This window comes from Macaca mulatta, chromosome 11 (assembly GCF_049350105.2).
Source record: "Macaca mulatta isolate MMU2019108-1 chromosome 11, T2T-MMU8v2.0, whole genome shotgun sequence".
NCBI lineage: Eukaryota > Metazoa > Chordata > Mammalia > Primates > Cercopithecidae > Macaca > Macaca mulatta.
Window position 1 is genome coordinate 110,920,468 of NC_133416.1, and position 17,224 is coordinate 110,937,691.

The window sequence follows — 17,224 nt, forward strand, 5'->3', positions numbered from 1 at the left end:
CCCCTCCAGTCCTCCGACTGTCTAGAGCTTCTCATTGGCAGACCTTAATAGGGAGCCCCTTGCAAAGGAGAAATGTGGGGGACAGCCTCAGCCCCAGCCTCATCAAGCAGAGTGTAGGAGGTGGATTTGGAGCTGACAGGCAATCACTTAGGAACCTTCTCTCCTTCCCCCACAGAATGCTTCTCTTCCCTTTCTGATCTCATTAAAGTCCATTTTGGTTTCACTAGGTTTGAAGTAGAGGGGTAAGAAAGGTGTTGGTGGTTGGGAAGAGACATCAAGAGAGTAAGAAGGTTAAGAGGGATGGAAGAGGAAAGGAAGAACCCTAAAACCACAGAGCCTACCCCTAGCTGTGCCCCTGGGGAGCCTGCCCATCCGGGCTGCCATCGGCGCTCTCAGACACTCCCCACATCTGAACCACAGCAAACACCCACATTCTTGTCCCAAGCCAACTATGCAAGTGCAAATCTGTCCCACGCAGCAACAACTCTCCTCACTCCACCAAGGGGCAGCTCACCAGCAGTCCCTGCCTGGGTCAGACCCCATCCAACGGGCCACTCTGTTTCCAGGAGACACAATTCAAGGTCCTTAAAGCATCCTAGTGAAGCTCCTCTCATGCCCCAGAGGTGAAAGGCAGGCTGGGGTGTGGGGACTCTGTCTTCTCAGCAGTTCTGCCCAGAGAATTATCACCTTTAAAATCTACCCCCAGCTCTCATATCTTCAGTCTGGGTTTTGGAATCCTCTAATGAGTTCTTGACTGTCCTATCTGGAAAATTTGCAAGTTCTCTGAAGCCATCTGTTTCACAACTCACTTTCATATTGAATCTCGACGGTGTCTTGATGCCTCTGTCAAAACTTCCACTTGGACATGGGAGAAGTTGGGTAACTATCAAGCTGATCTCTTGACTGACTTTCAATTCTGTGTGTGATCCAGAAAGAGGACGTCCTCCGGTATCACGTGGTCCTGGAGGAGAAACTCCTGAAGAATGACCTGCACAATGGCATGCATCGCAAGACCATGCTGGGTTTCTCCTATTTCCTTGGCTTCTTTCGCCACAACAACCAGGTGCGATCCTTTTATGTAAAACCCCAGCAATGCCATCAAGAATTACATCAGGGAGAGTATGAGGAATGAATGTCTTGGCTCCTGTCATCCTTCATCACTTCTGTATTAGTCTGTTTTCACACTGCTGATAAAGACATAGCCAAGACTGGAAAGAAAAAGAGGTTTAACAGACTCACAGTTCCACGTGGCTGGGGAGGCCTCACAATCATAATGGAAGGCAAGGAGGCACAAGTCACATTTTTCATGGATGGCAGCAGGCAAAAAGACAGCTTGTACAGGAAACTCCCCCTTATGAAACCATCAGATCTTATTCACTATCACAAGAACAGCATGAGAAAGACCTGCCCCCATGATTAAATTATCTCCCACCAGGTCCCTCCCACAACATGTAGGAATTCAAGATGAGATTTGGGTGTGGACACAGTCAAACCATATCAACTTCCATATTGGAATCATCTCACCGGTGCTTCCTAAGCCTTACCAACACAAGACAGTTGTCTGTGTTTCACTATAAAGTAAAGCCTAAACCAGGCTGTCAAGCTCCCACTCTCCTGCCCAGTTGCCAGCCTTCAGATGATCAGTGTAGCCTTACAAATTGTGGCATTGAATCTGCAGTCATAGGCGTCCTTCAGCGCTGGTACAACAAACCCAACAGATGGTCCCCAAGCAGTGTCTAGGATGGAAGGGAACCTGGGAGATCAACCTAACTCCCAGGAAGTGGTGTGGGCTCCAGGGCATAAGGAGCCCTGTGACATACACAGGAGCCAGCAGCCAAGTGTATTAACATTATTATCATTGTATAACCATAGAGATAGATTGCAGTCCTAGGACTAACCGACCACCACACTGGTATTCCAGTGTTGAGCTCACATGATACCTAAATATTTAAACATGTTTACAATTCATAGAAAAGAATTCATGAGGCTAAATATTTAATATATTTCAATTATAAAATTCTCATATACTTCAAAGATCAAGTAAAAAGATCAGTTTGAAAATTCAGTAAGAAACTCATAATTCTAATGTAAATTCTCACAAGAAAAAAACGAGACACTAAACAGTATATTGAAATGAAGGTTTAATCACAGGACTTTTTAAGCAATAATATTTGAACCTTTCTAAAAAGTAGAATTTTAAAAACAATTTCTTCAGTGATGTCATTACTGAATAACAAGTAAATTTTCAGGTAAAATGGTTTTTATCTACTTAGGGGGAAAAAGTCTTTCAGTTCTTCATTGATTAAAGAATAATCTAACTTCAAATATTTTTCTCAGACTTCTACAGATAAGTCTACCTATTGTGCAGTAACTTGGAAGAGGCCCTTTTAAATATACTTTTTATTTTTCCAGGATTGATAATTATGGTATTGATAGAGAACTTTCATTTTTGCTTCTGTATGTATTTGTCACCTTTTATTTCATCATGTAGAGATTAATGTCCAATGAAGGTAACTGAATCAATTTTAGAGCTGCAGTGTTCATTTTCCATGTGTGCAGAAATTCTTTTATCTAGAGAAAGAATTATTCATACAATAGAGGCTTTTATTGATAGTAATTTACTTTCTCTTATGACAGTGGAAGTGTAAAGAAATGCTTTCTAAATGAGTAGACACCGTCAAGTCGAAATTTTAATATGAGCCATAATTCTCTGGATATACCTCAAAATGGAAATAATTTGGACCTTTTTAAATGCCAAATCAACAGTGTTACAATATCAAATGTTCTTCTATTTTTGGTATTTAAAAATAGCTCAACATCTTTGAATTCTGGAAATTTATTACAGTCGCCATTTGAGATGAAGTCAGGTTTCCTCTTAATTTTCCCAGTGTACACAGACCTTGGAACACCTCTGTGGAGTTCAGCCAGGCTTATCCCAACAGCCACATGGAAGCTCATTTGACTGCAAGTAAATCGTAAGGGACTTTAACATTCAGTGGAAGTTCAAATTAAGCACTTAGGGTCATTTTAGTATTGCTGCAACATGGATTTCTGGGATCATAATATATGAATTTATGAATTATAAACCATTATTGGATCCTAACTTGAGTTTTCCCACTCCCAGCTTCAGCCCTGCTACACACACACACACACACACACCACTTCAATTTTTCAAAGAATGATTTGCTTCCAGTTATATATGTGTTATATTAATGAATGAATCCATGGCTTCATTTGTTTTTCATTGATTACTCATTAGAGTGTTCTTCCCTAAAAAAAAAAAAAAAAGAAATCAGAACAAATTACAACTCAAAGTTGAATTTGATTTAGATACAGACTTCTAATGCCTTGGATGCTTATGGACACACTAAACAAGGACAGATGTAAACATACCCTTTTAAAAAATTATTTTTATTCTTGTATAACCATCATTAGCCTTTCTGAGGGTTGTTTGCACATTAACCATGAAGTGGAAACGTACTGAAAGGAACAGTTGCATTCTTCGATTCTTGGTTATGGAAGGCGCTACCACCTCCTGAACCACTGGTCTACAGCACAACTGAGCATGTCTGTAGAGCCGCCTTGCCAGTGGGCACTAACATCATGATTGTGGGTGGCATGTTTCAAACACACATAAACCAATTAATTTGCATGATGGAAGATGCCTTAGAAATTATGTAGAACAACTTCTTCCTTTTACAAAAGAGAAAATTAAAGTTCAGATAAGGAAAGCAATTGGCCTAAGGTCACACAGCTAGACGGCACCAGGGCTGTTATTCAGACCTCCCCTCCTAGGTCAGAGCTCTTTCCAATACAGGTGGACTATTATAATATCTCCAGGTGAACATTGTACTATCTCCTAGGCTATTGTCCTGTTGCTAACCTCCAGTTCCTATCTTCCCCATATCTCTTCAAATGTCGTAAAAAGTGACATTTAACCCTGTTGTTCACAGCTCTATGTAAATGAGGCTCCAATAAACTACACCAATGTAGCCACTGATAAGGGAGTGATCCATGGCTTGGGAAAAGTTCTGGAAATTCAGAAGAACAGATGTGATAATAATGACACTACTATCATACGAGTAAGTTCTATGGGCCAGGGCCGATGATGAAACTAAAGAATATTGGCTTGTTTTTAATAATTTTTGGAGCATATGGCTTTTCTATTGAGGTGTATCAGTTCAGTCCATAAACCACTGAGTGAGCACCTTTGATGTGCCAAGGAGCATACCAGGCTGTGATTCTACAAAGATATATAATATATGACCCCTGCCCTCAGTGGGCCTGTGTAAGAGGTTGTACCTTGTGTGCCTGGGAAAGGCTGCCAGGTGTGTGGGGGGATGGTGTGCTGTGTTGGGCAGGATTCTGGACTATGGCTTTTTTCAAAGGGAATTTGTGCCATATCTAGCACAGGCACAGGATAGGAACCATGGTGCACCTATGGCAGTTATGGGCCAAGCCTGCTGTACCAGAAGAGAAAATAAAATGATTTCAGTGTATTATGGAATTATGATAATGGAGGCTTTTCACGCCAATTCATGGGGCTATGTAGGACTTTTCAACAATAATTATAACCACTGACATTGATTGGACACTTGTTATATGCCAGGCACTGCTCTAAACATTTTACATGCATTAACCTGTCTAATCCTCACAACACCCTACCAAGTCGGTACTATTACTATCCCCATTTTACAGATGGGAAAAATGAGCCAGAGGGGTTAATACATGCAGGTTCATACACTAGCAAGTGGCAGAGAAGGGCTTTAGGTGTAGGCAGCCTGGCTCAGAGGTGGAACTCTGAACAACCACCTTATCCTCTCTGGTAGGTGTAAGGTTCAGAACTAGACACGCTGACCACATCCTGTTTTAGGAACAGGTTGAGCTTGAGGGTTTCTGTCATTGTGAACTTTTACTCTTTGTTTTGTAATAGCATGCATTATCTCTGTGGGGCATCTCCACGCTGAAGCCCTCATCTGAGCCATGTGCTCCAAAGCGGGGCACTGGGTACAGTACCTTTTAGTTTCTGAATCTGGCCTGATTCACTTAATAGTTGGTTTTTAATAAAAGTTATTGTTAAAAGAATTTGGACTTAGATAATGTCACACTTTAAAGAGTTAGCAGAGTCAGAAGAGTATTGTGGAGAAAAGGGATGCAAATGTGCAAGACCCAAAGGAATTGAAGTGTTTGTCTCCAAGAACCTTAAAAAGGCTGACCAGATAACCTTCCTTGATTTTTAATTCAAAAACCTTCCGTTCCAAGTTGTGGACGTGCAGCTTCATTTTGCACTAAAGTTAATTACATTGATTGCTTTTGTGTTTTACCAAGGGAAGATGTAGGACATGCTCCTCAGAGCTGATCTGCCCATTCGGAACTAGACCTCTAGTAAGTATTTTGTCTGTTTTGATAAAATAGTTTCCAGATCTGAGGAGTCCCAGTTAGAAAATGAACCTCAAGATTATGTGATTTTGCACTTCCCTCATTCCTTCACTTAATTTGAATTACATTTTACCTCATTATATTATATGCATCTTTGTAAAATCCTACATCTATTTTTTTGGACCAAGGCAAAATTTAATAAACATAAATGGGTTCATATGAATCAACAGACAGGACAGAAAGACATTTTTTATGTTCTATGTCTTTCATATCCCAGTAGCCAGTTGAGGACAGCAGCAAGAAATCTTATCAGAGAAGAGAGATTCCATATCCAAAACCATATCCAGCCTGGATATATTCCACCTGCCTGATTTCCTTTTATAGTCGAAGTTGCAACTAACTTCCTCAAAGAAACAGATGGCAGATATGGGGGAAGTAGACAATCCAAGTTTCTTGTTGCTATTTATTGTAAAAGATACTTCTGATTACATTACAAAGAATACTCATGTACCTTCAACAGCATAATAGTTTTTACAAAATATACAATAAATTTTTAATAAATTTATGATGAATTTTAATCTATAACAACCATACAGATGTTCTCATTTGAGGTTTAATTTAATCTTGTATGTTATAATCTTTGTACACAGCCGTAATCCTTTCCTGGGCCAAAGCAGAATATAAATCAATAGAAACCAAAGTTCAGTTTAATCAATGTACAGTGCTGGAAGGACATTTTTACCTGGTTTGCTCTACAATTCTTGCAAACTTGAGTTGGTGTGCTAAAGAAATGTTCTTTTCGTGGAGTACTACTTTAAAGTATAATTACTGGATTTTGCCACCTGGCATTCCAGCAACCACCATTGTGTTTTTGTGTTTTCTTGCTCAAGAAGCAGTACCAACAAGCCACCACCTTCCCTTTCCATGACCCTATAGTCAGAGAGACAGCAATGCATCACCCAACCACTTGCTTTCAGAGATTGGAAAACTTTTTCCTAACTTAGGAGCTGACGTAGTCACTAATATTTCACAGAGTAATGAGAAGAGGAGATGCATCTATACCTCCTATTTCATGGGAAGACGAACCCTGTTTATTGGGTGCCAGCTAAAATGTGTGAGAACTGTCATTGTGAGTACAATAATTGAATCATCCTAACTACTGCAGCACCATTGGGAAAATCCATCGTATGGTATCCTTTTCAAAATCCCTGTGCATGTACACTTTGTCATCTCTTCTTGTTACCTGCATTATCATTGTCATTCAATGTAGTAGTGATAGCAGTAAAGCTCAGAACAGCCCTGTAATCCAGAAAATGGGTAAAAGCTGCCATATTCAGTTGCATGATGAAAAAAACAGAGTCCGAGAGGCTAATGGGACCACCTTCTTCTCACAACAGGGTAGCTCTGTGAGCATGCTTGTAAGCAAAAGAGACAGAGAAAGTGTCCACTCACAAAGTGAAGATAAGGTGCACATGGTCATTTAGAAAAGAGGACCCCAAGGCTAAGTACCTCTAGGGGTGCCTTTGGAATCTGCAGGAAAAGTCATGATAACTTCCTGTCCTGCTCCTTTCCCAGAGAACTAGACGTAACCTCTGCCTAGCTGGGCAGAGGTGGGGTGATCTGGCCCTTAGGCTGCAGAGCATAGGGGTGGGGGAGATTTTGTGTTTTAATGCACTCAAGAATAAAGGCAAGGAAAACCCAAACAGACATCCTACAGGGCTTCCCTGAACTGCAAAAGATTGGTTTGTAAAATGCCAAAAGCCTCACCTGCAGAGGCCTCCTCACCTTGAGTAGGTAGTAGATGAAATAACATCGATGTGAAGAGGCCCAGGTCTGGGTTGGAGAAGGCCCCTCGTCCTCCCACTCGCCAGCATCACAGGCATTATTCTTTAGTTTCTTCTGCTGCCCCTCCTCCTCTCTCATTTTTCTTCATCCTCTTCTCTGACATGCCTTTTTCCTTTCCCTCTTTCCTACCTCCTCGGTGGAGCCTTTGTCCTGTTCCTAGCACCCCTAGAAATTGCCAAGCCTCACTCAGTCCCCAGAGGGTCCTGCCCCCATCCCTCACCCATTCCATGTGAGGTCAAAGAAACAGGTGCACGTTAAGTCCCCCACGGCAGGATTTCTACACTGAGGCTGGACAAAACCAGAGGATAGAAGTGTATCGTCAGGCTTTGTCCTTCTGTTTCAGACGAGAGAATGCTGTGCTGGCTTCTTTGGTCCCCAGTGCCTGCCCTGCCCAGGGAATGCCCAGAATGTCTGCTTTGGTAACGGCATCTGTTTGGATGGAGTGAACGGCACAGGTGTGTGTGAGTGTGAGGAGGGCTTCAGTGGCACAGCCTGCGAGACCTGCACCGAGGGCAAGTACGGCACCCACTGTGACCAAGGTGAGCACCGTCCCCTCCACACAGGCTCCTGGGCTGCTGAAACCAACCAGGAATGTGTGGGGAAGGAGTGATCCCACACATGCTCTCTAACTGGCCTGTCTCCCCAGGTGGGCTGGAATCCTACCTGCTACTATCACTGTGAATTATAAGAGCATCTGTATTGTCATTTGCATTTGCAGTGTTCCCAAACATTTTCAGTCACTAACGTGGACCTGCCAACTCACTTCCAATTTACTCATTGACATTCCAGCCCAAATGCATTTTTATATTTGCCTATGCACACTAATCATCACAGCTAGACTTTCCGTTGTGGACATTGCTTGATCGTTTGAAAAACAGATTTGCACATGTTATTCATTTAATCCACACAGGAACCTTAGGTACTTGAGTATTGCTATGCCCATTTTACAGATGAGGGTATTAAGGCAAAGAGGTTGAATGACGTCCCCCAAGGCTACACCTGATGAGATGCAGAACTGAGAATTGAATGTACACCTTTCTTGACTCCAAAGGTTGCTTTTAGATCATACTGTTCTTTACCTGAGGATCACTCTATTGTTTCACCAGCAGCAAGACACATGCCTTAAGTAGTTTTTGCAAAAACGGCTATCTGTTTGGGCCAAGTCATCTGTATTCTCACATCCAGATTTCCTTGTATCCAGGAACACACAGCTGTGAGAGGGTTGACTCAGGAGGATGGGTTTCCTAACAAAGCATTATTCTACCTGATATTAAAAACCATACATTTAAATTGGCTATCACTGTTTTCTCCTCAGCTGGTCTAAGCCAGAGACAATTAATGTACAATTGAATCATTATAATTGGGCCTTATAATATTTACTTTGAATTACAGTGTTGATTTTTTCTTATGTTATTTGGAGTAATTATCTGCTTGCATTTGTGCATGAGTTCCTCAAATGGGATTTGTAGATGACCCTCATGGGGTTCAGCAAACTGCCAAAGCTGAATACATTTTTCTGGGGAAGGCATCTGTAGCTTTCATCCAGTTCTCAAAGAGACTCATCTGTGTAATTGAGGAAAAGAGTGCCACACCAGGCTTATACAAACCCAGTGTCAAATGGGCTTCCTCCTGAAGTCCATTCTTAGGGGGCAAACATGGTTCCATCCAAAGGAGCCCTGCATAACCCTGGATCCTCTGGTAACCTTGACTGAGTACACTCTCACACTGCTTGGGTCACAGATCTTCAGTGCTACACCGTCTCAAAACTGCGGTCTGAGCCACTTCGTTAAAGCTAGAGCTAATTCACCTGTTAACTTGCTAGATTCTGTCTCCTGCACCCCTGCCCTTCTTGTGAATCAAGACCCCAATTAAAGACTGATTCCTAGAAGTAGGTTGAAGAATTAAGTGCAATAAAGCAAACCTAGTAAATGACAAAATGAGTTATTGAACAGGGGTTAGAATCTGATGATTTACAGGTGTTTTTCCACTTAGCATGTTCTTGTGTCCATGGGAGATGCAACCAAGGACCCTTGGGAGATGGCTCCTGTGACTGTGATGTTGGCTGGCGAGGAGTGCATTGTGAGAATGGTAAGAGTGAGCCCTTCAGTCTTTATAATCTGCTCTAAGCTTTGCTCAGCAGCTACATTTTTCTTTCTAAAAGAGAAATGACACCTTTATTACTTCTTCTGGCAATAACCATAATTCTTTCTTGCAGCAAAAAAATTATAAAATAAAAGCAGAAAAAAGAAAATAAAATCCCTCATACCCCCAAGGCAGGAAAGCACTATTACTGATATTTTATATTAGGCTCCCAACCTTTTTCTAGGTATATAAACATGTATGTAGGGAATCACACTCTACATACTGTCTATTAACCGACTTTTCCACTTCATGATATATATGGATATCTTTCCCTGTGATTAAAATAGAAAAATATTAATTTGTAATCTCCACAAAATGTTCCAGTATGACCATGCTACACTTTTTTGAACCAGTTTTCTGCTCTCTCAAACATTGCTACAATAACCATATTCATTTAGTCAAATTCCTAGAGATGAGATTTCTGAGTTAGGGGTTGGCAGTCTGGGGAAAGGTCTTGCTACTTACTGCCAGGTTGTCCTCCAGAGGAAATAGCAATCTATTCTCCTACCAACAGTGTCTGAGAGGCCCATTTCCTCCAACCCCACCACATCGCATTGATGGTTCTTGATGTGCTTCAGGTGAAGGCTATTAAAGAAGGGAATTTCATGCAGAAAGAAGCACCTGGAATACCACAAAGACGTGGGAAACTCAACACATTTAGGGAATCAAAGGATTGCAGAATGAGAGGACTATAAGGGCAAAGAGGAGGGTTGATGAGAAAAGGCTGGAGCAGTGGGCAGGAGCCAGGCCGTGAAAGGCTAAGGAGGTTGGACTTCTCACTGAAGTCAACAGGAAGCCATTAAAGAGTTTTCAACAAGAAAGCAATATGATCGTGTTTTGCACTTAAGAAAAATCATTCTGACTTTGGATTGAAGAGAATGCCCCTGGAAGCAGGTATCAGAGACTCCCCCTCTTCTGGGATGGGAGCTGGGGAGGAGATCGCAAGTGCTTGCCAGCCTAGGGGGAACTCCATGGATGTGGCATTGACAGAGGGGGCGCCTTTGCCCAAAGCTCCAGGCAATGCAAAAATCAAGGGAATGCAGTTGCCTTTTAACGGTGAGCAATAAGGGGTCAGGGAGGAAGGTTCATTGAAAAGCTGACTTGGGAAGTCTGATCCCAAGCCAAAGAAATATCCCAGAGCAGGTGTCAAATGTCAGGGTACAGAGCCAGGCTTCTGAGAGCCTGGGAGAGGGAAGCAGGAAGCAATGGGGTCACATAAACAATAGGACATGTTAGGCGAATCCCCAGAATAAATACAATAGGCTCTCTCCTCTTCTTGCTTTCTCTACTCTGAAGAAAGACCTCACCACTCATGCACCTGGTCACACAATCTAGGAACCTCCCTCCTCAGCTTCTCTACCTCCCTGTCCCTCACTAACATACCTAACATATTCCATGTCTCCACATCTCTCAATCCATCTCTTCCTCCTGCTCCCCTCTCACCAGTAGCCTTGTGGTCTCTTTGTTTCCTGTCCTATCTTCCTCCACTCCGTACTCCGCATTACTGTCAGATAGAACTTTCCAAAACATAGATCATCATTTTCACCCCAACTCCTCCCCAGGACTTGACAACTTGCTGTGGTTCTTCATTGCCTTCAAAAGAAAGTCCTAACTCCTTAGCAGGATGGACCACACAGGCTATTCACCAATGAACACTCACCCAGTTTTCCAGGCTTATCTCCTATCCCTGTCTCCAGTGCACACTGTACACAGGAAGTTTCCAGTCTAGAAAGGGAAATAAATGTTTAGTAAAAGACAGGAAAAACTGTGGTATGGAGTACAAAACAAAGAGCCTGTAGACTACAGCAAGGAAGACAACGCCTTTGTGTGCAGACTCCTCACTCCTAAGACCACAGCAGATATCACTAATCAATCATGGCACTCCCTCCCTCTGTGACCAGCCAGGGGCATCCAACCCTTCTCAAAGTAGCACACCATGAAGGTACTACCAACTAATTGATGTCGGCTCAAATGTTTAGAGCAGGTTCCAGAGAGGAGAACATAAAACGTGATTGAAATTCCAACAGGTAGAGAATAGAGAGAAAGGGATTGTTTAGGCTCAAGGAATAAGACACAGGCACAAAATTGCCCCTATTCCAGCCCATTTGAGTCTGAATTCCCGCTGACACCACTTTTGCAGCCCTCTGTTTCAGGACCTCCTGTATGACTTGGCCAGGACTGGTAAGATTTCTATCCCAAAAGCTCTTAACATGAGCATCCTATCCAAGAATATTCTTCCCTCATCTCTAATGATTTATTTCTGAACCTTGTCCAGTCAAGAAATAGGTAGGCATCCAAGAGCAATAACCTATGCTGTGTCCAGGAAATTTACATATTCAACAGATAATATTGTATACCTGCTGTGTGCAAAACCCTGTGATTTTCTGCACATGCAAGAAAAAATTTTATATAGTTTTGCTTGTTTACAGCACTCCATAATAAAATGATGAAAAATGAGAATAAAATTAGGAATAAACTAGAAAGAATAGCATAGGAAATACGAATAAAAGAAAATCAAAACCCAGAAGAGAGATACACATCAACACCCAGACCATAAGAGCACATGGTCACATTCCAGGGAGAATTCTGTGTTTTATTCACCCTTGCATTCTCACTGCCTAGCACAGGGCCTGGCAAACAAGACACCATCAATGTATTTGACCTTCAGATTTGGCTTTGAGCTTCGTGGCAGCCAGTATAAAAAAGGATTGGCATGGTCTCATAGTTTTGTATCGCTCACATGATACATATCACTTACTTCCAAAGAAGTAGCTTTTCCGAGCACAAAATACTAAAAATCCTCAGATGAGATTTAGTAAGAGGGCTGAGACAGCAACTGTTCTCTTTTTCAGTGACCACAGAAGACAACTGCAATGGGATGTGCCATACCAGTGCCAAGTAGGTAGCCCCGGGCCGCCTCTGGGGACAATGCAAAGGGGATTTTTTTTCCCAGTATGGTCTACCCTAGTCTCTATCCTCGGGATTTGTTTCCTGACACCATTTCTGAGGGCTTAGGATAAATTTAAGTATGAAACTAAAAATATCTCTGATGAGGCCACTATCAAATAGCCAGATCCAGGCTTTCCAACAAGCTGCCATCTGACTTACCTCGCACATTGACGAAAGTGCCCACTGCTACCCCAGTCCAAGCCACCAGGACTCTTTCTTGGAGGATGAGGCAACCCACTGGGCCTCAGTTTCCATAAACCTTGTTCCTGACCCACAGCAAGGCATAGCTTCATAATCCTAACTTCCAGAGAGGCTGAATGAGTTAAGTACCTAGTAGTGGATTTAGACATGAATTCAAAGTCAGCCTCTGCCATTTGCGCTACTGCATGACCTTGAGTCCAATGTCGAATCCCTCCAAAGCCTCCGAGTCTTCATTTGTAAATGGGAATAATACCGACTTGCTAGGGCTATTGGATAGTGAGTAGATGACACAAAATAATACATGAAACATGGCTCCTAGCACATCAGTGGGCTCTCTAAAGCTTGGCAGCTACCCATCTTATTCCTGAACTGATGCCTGTATCTATGCATGCTATAGTTTGCCTGATAAATGAGTACAGTTTTGGCTGCCTGTGGTGGGGTCATGCCAGAATTAGACTTCTCCCAAGCCTTAGGACCTCTGAGTGTCTCATGGGGGCAGGCACCAGGATACTGGGGGTGAAGGGCATTGTGAGTCACGTGGTGGGAGGTGGAGTCTTTTTCTGCAGACCCCATTTGTCCTTCCTTGTTGCAGCTGCCTTCCCAACTCAGATGGTACAGCTTCATGCAAGTGTGCAGCAGGATTCCAAGGAAACGGGACCATCTGCACAGGCAAGCAAAGGAAGGCATTTGCTGGGGGCTGGCAAGGCTTGCATGGGCTATTGAAAGATTCTTGTTCCTGCAGTCTGAATGGGCCTCAGCTGCTAGTGCCAACCACTGATGGTGAATCGCATATAATAGGGCAGTGGATTGTGCCTGGGGACAGGAAACCAAATGGTCACAGCCTTGACCACAATTGGGATCACCTGGGAAGCTTTAAAAACCAGTGATTTGTGTTGAGAACCCACATAAAGAAATGATCAATGTTTCAGATGATGGATATGCTAATTACCCTGATCTATATGTTATATGCATCACGGTATTACTATATACCCCAGAAATGTGTCCATTAAAAAATAACTCACTGATTTGATTGGCCTAGGGTATGGCTGGGGCATCGAGGGTCTGGAGTAGACTAAAAAGAATTTGAGCCCTGGTTCTTCCTCCAACTACCCAAGTGGCCTTGGATAGGTCATTTGTAAAGTAAACTTAAAACTACCTCCCTTGCGGAGTGGTTTTGAGGTTAAGTGAGCTCTCTGTGTTCAATGGAAGAATAATGCAGCTGTTGAAAACTCAGCTCAACTTAGACTCCCCAGGTTTGAACCTAAGTACTTATCACTTACGTTACCTTGGGAAAGTTTCTTGACTGCTCTTTGCATTATTATTTTTATCTGCAAGCTGGGGATAATAAGACCTCAGTCACTGAGTTGGACAGTAACCTGAATTAATACCTGTGAAGTGCTTAGAACAGACCCAGCACGTAGCACTCAATAAATGTAAGCTAATATTCTTATGGTCCCTGGTGCTAGAAAAAAAAAATGGAAAATCTTAAGGTCATTTTTCTCTTGAGCACTGTGTCCTGGCAGGCTTTGGTCCAGATTGTGACAGCGCTGGACAATGATCATGCCAATCCTCTTTCTAGACCATCTTACCCTGGGATTCTCCCAGAGGGCCAAGTAGCCCCACCTTGGTCCCCAGGTGTGTCCTGCAGTACGATGCGTACAGAATGCTAGTAAAAACAGCTAGAAAGGGCAAATCACGAATGTTTTTCTTGCTGTTTTTGGGAATTGGCCATATTTAAGCCAGTGCCTGCTCAAGTAGTTTTGCAGTATCTTCCATTTCTCAATGACTTAAGGAAAAATACATCAATGGCTTTTCCTCTTCCCCCTCCCCTTCCCTTTCTGCTCTGTGTCATTTTCTATAGCAATCAATGCCTGTGAAATCAGCAATGGAGGTTGCTCTGCCAAGGCTGACTGTAAGAGAACCACCCCAGGAAGGCGAGTGTGCACGTGCAAAGCAGGCTACATGGGTGATGGCATTGTGTGCCTGGGTAGGTGCCCTTCCCTCTTCCACCAGCGAAACAGTGTAAGAGTCAGAGCCCTATTGAATGATTACAACATGTGTGCCCTGATTGTTGGGACACAAAACTGAGGTCATCATTCTGTTTGCCAGGGCAGGAAAGTATAAGGGCATGGAAAAGTGACCACAGGGTATGAAGGCATGTAATGTCCAAAAATTACTTTGGAAGGGTAAAAGGAGATACATTTTCCAATTAAACATCATGGCGATGACAGCACATTTAAACTTTTATTAGTTCCTTTTTATACAAGTAGCACATGCTCACTGTAGAAAAAGAAAGCACACATGCCGGAGAAAATACACTGAAGATAGTGCTCTTAGTATTGTCATTACCCCATTTTGCTATGCCTACATGTATTTGTTTAACAAAAATGGTATCTCAAGATATACAGCATTTACCATGCTTCGCAATATATCAGAGTAACTCTCCCTGAAAGCAAGTATACCTCTAACTTTAAATATCCACACACTGTTCTACTATAAAGGTATACCGTGATAAGTTATCTAAATTTAACAGTTTAATTGGAAAAAAATTGACATGGAAGAGTTACAAGAATAGCACAAAAAGGACCCACTGGTTCTTTACCCACATTCACTTATTAACATTTAGCCCTGGCTGGGTGCGGTGACTCACGCCTGTAATCCCAGCACTTTGGGAGGCCAAGGTAGACGAATCATAAGGTCAGGAGTTCAAGACAATCCTGGCCAACATGGTGAAATCACGTCTCTACTGAATATACAAAATTAGCCAGGTGTGGTGGCACCTGGGAGGCTGAGGCAGGAGAATCGCTTGTACCCAGGAGGCAGAAGTTGCAGTGAGCCGAGATTGTGCCACTGCACTCCAGCCTGGGTGACAGAGTGAGACTCCATTTCCAAAAAAAAAAAAAAACCATTTAGCCCTGTTTATCATTTTCTCTCTTTGTATATATACATTTTTAAGCCATTTGAGAGTAATCTGTGTATATTGTATTCCCTTTCTTCCTAAATACTTGAGTGTATATTTCCTAAGAATAAGGATAGCCTCTTAGGTAACCATAGCACAGTTATCAACTTCAGTAAATTTTTTATTGATGTAATACTTTTGTCTAATTACCATTCATATTCTAATTTTGTCAGTTGTTTCAATAATGTCCTTTTTGACATTTTTTCCTCCAGTGCGGGATCAAGTCTAGGGCTGGATATTGTATTTCATTGTCATGTCTTTTGAGTCCCCTTTAATCTGGGAGAGTTCCTCGGCTTTGCTTTGTGTCTTATGACATAAACACATGGGAATAATATCCTCCACCTCCCCAACTTTTTTTTAGTAGCATGTCCTTTATTTGGGGTTTGCCTGGCATTTTTCATTCTTAGATTCAAGTTATACATTCAAGAGCCCCAAATGTCACACAAGTGATATTGCATCTGTCTCAGGAAGCCTTGAGCTCTCCTGCCCTTTGTGTGTGATGTTAATTTTGACCACTCGGTGAAGGTGCTGTGATATCTCCATTGTACAGCTATTTTTTTCTCCTTTGCTACTAATAAGCAGTCAGAGGAGAGACACTTTAACACCAAGCAGATATGTTGTTCCCCATCAAAATATGCTCCTAAGTTTAGCATCTTTTGATGAGTCTTCCCTGAACCAATGTATATTGTGATGGTTGCAAATGATTGTTTTTAATTCCTAAGTCTCTTCATTCATAGCACTCTTAGATTAGACTCCAAGATTCTGTGGTTTCAAGTACTTTGCTACAAATGCTCAGATTTATTCCATGGACTGGTTTAAGCCAGTAGACAATACCTCTGCTGGAACTGGCCTATCCCAGAATAGTCAATCTTAAGAAACCGTATCCAGTACCCTCCTAGTTCGGTTATTTCTGTCTCAGAATTTCCAGAAAACTGAATCATGCTTTGACACCCACTCCCCTCAGTCAGCCATCTTAGCTCATCCCTCACGCTGGCTTTGCTTGGAAACCAGACTTGATTTCCAGGCCAGATGTTGGTTTTTTGTTTTAAAGAAATCAACCCATGTTTGGAGAACCATGGTGGCTGTGACAAGAACGCAGAGTGCACACAGATAGGACCCAACAAGGTGAGTGCCACCTCTCGCAGGCCCTTACGTTTCATAGAAGGAAACTCCTAGGCCTTTAGACACAGGCCTGAGAGGAAAAGGCTGAGAATGGACCTCTGATGAGCTGCAGCCGAAAATGAATACTTCAGGGGAAATTCTGAAAGAATCAAGAGGCTCTTCTTTGGGAATGAGGTGAAATGGGGGAAAACCAAGGGTACCAGGACAAGGGGCTTCCCTAGTGTGGGGAGAAGTAGGTATCTGCAAATACCATGTGATTCCAGAAGCATCTAGACAACCCCCAAAAATACTCCCCTTTCTTTCAGCATACTGATGCCCAGAATCCCACACTTTATCTTTGGCATAAGGCTCTGAAGCACACGTGCCACGGCGAAGATAATACTGTGGGCACTCTAACAGTCACATGGCCCTGAGTACAGGGAGCTTGCAGCATCTGTCTGGAGGGGAGGTGGGGAAAATGAGAGTGCCCGCATCAGAGAATGGGGGTCACAGGGTGGAAAGACACAGGCAGGGAAGCTGGAGGCCTGGAGACCCAAGTTCTGCCTTCCTTAGTCTCTGCCACATGGTGAACAAGCAAAATGGCCAGGCAGGAAATCACATATATCCAAAACTGGATGACAAAGTGAA

General features: G+C 42.6%; 1 protein-coding gene across 7 annotated transcripts in view; it reads left to right on the plus strand.

Annotated features, from left to right (window-relative positions):
• Nucleotides 1-17,224, plus strand: part of STAB2 (stabilin 2) — a 168,623-nt gene that overhangs the window by 101,522 nt on the left and 49,877 nt on the right. For all 7 annotated transcript variants that reach the window (XR_013401292.1, XR_013401291.1, XR_013401293.1 and 4 more), the window contains exons 34-43: nucleotides 932-1,063; nucleotides 3,954-4,082; nucleotides 5,329-5,385; nucleotides 6,413-6,508; nucleotides 7,568-7,763; nucleotides 9,217-9,312; nucleotides 12,219-12,264; nucleotides 13,109-13,185; nucleotides 14,378-14,503; nucleotides 16,527-16,600. Coding sequence is in view for 3 of the 7 variants with exons in the window: in XM_015152616.3 (XP_015008102.3) it covers nucleotides 932-1,063; nucleotides 3,954-4,082; nucleotides 5,329-5,385; nucleotides 6,413-6,508; nucleotides 7,568-7,763; nucleotides 9,217-9,312; nucleotides 12,219-12,264; nucleotides 13,109-13,185; nucleotides 14,378-14,503; nucleotides 16,527-16,600 (1,029 nt within the window). In the remaining 4 variants the exon portion in view is untranslated. The remainder of the gene's footprint in view (nucleotides 1-931; nucleotides 1,064-3,953; nucleotides 4,083-5,328; nucleotides 5,386-6,412; nucleotides 6,509-7,567; nucleotides 7,764-9,216; nucleotides 9,313-12,218; nucleotides 12,265-13,108; nucleotides 13,186-14,377; nucleotides 14,504-16,526; nucleotides 16,601-17,224) is intronic.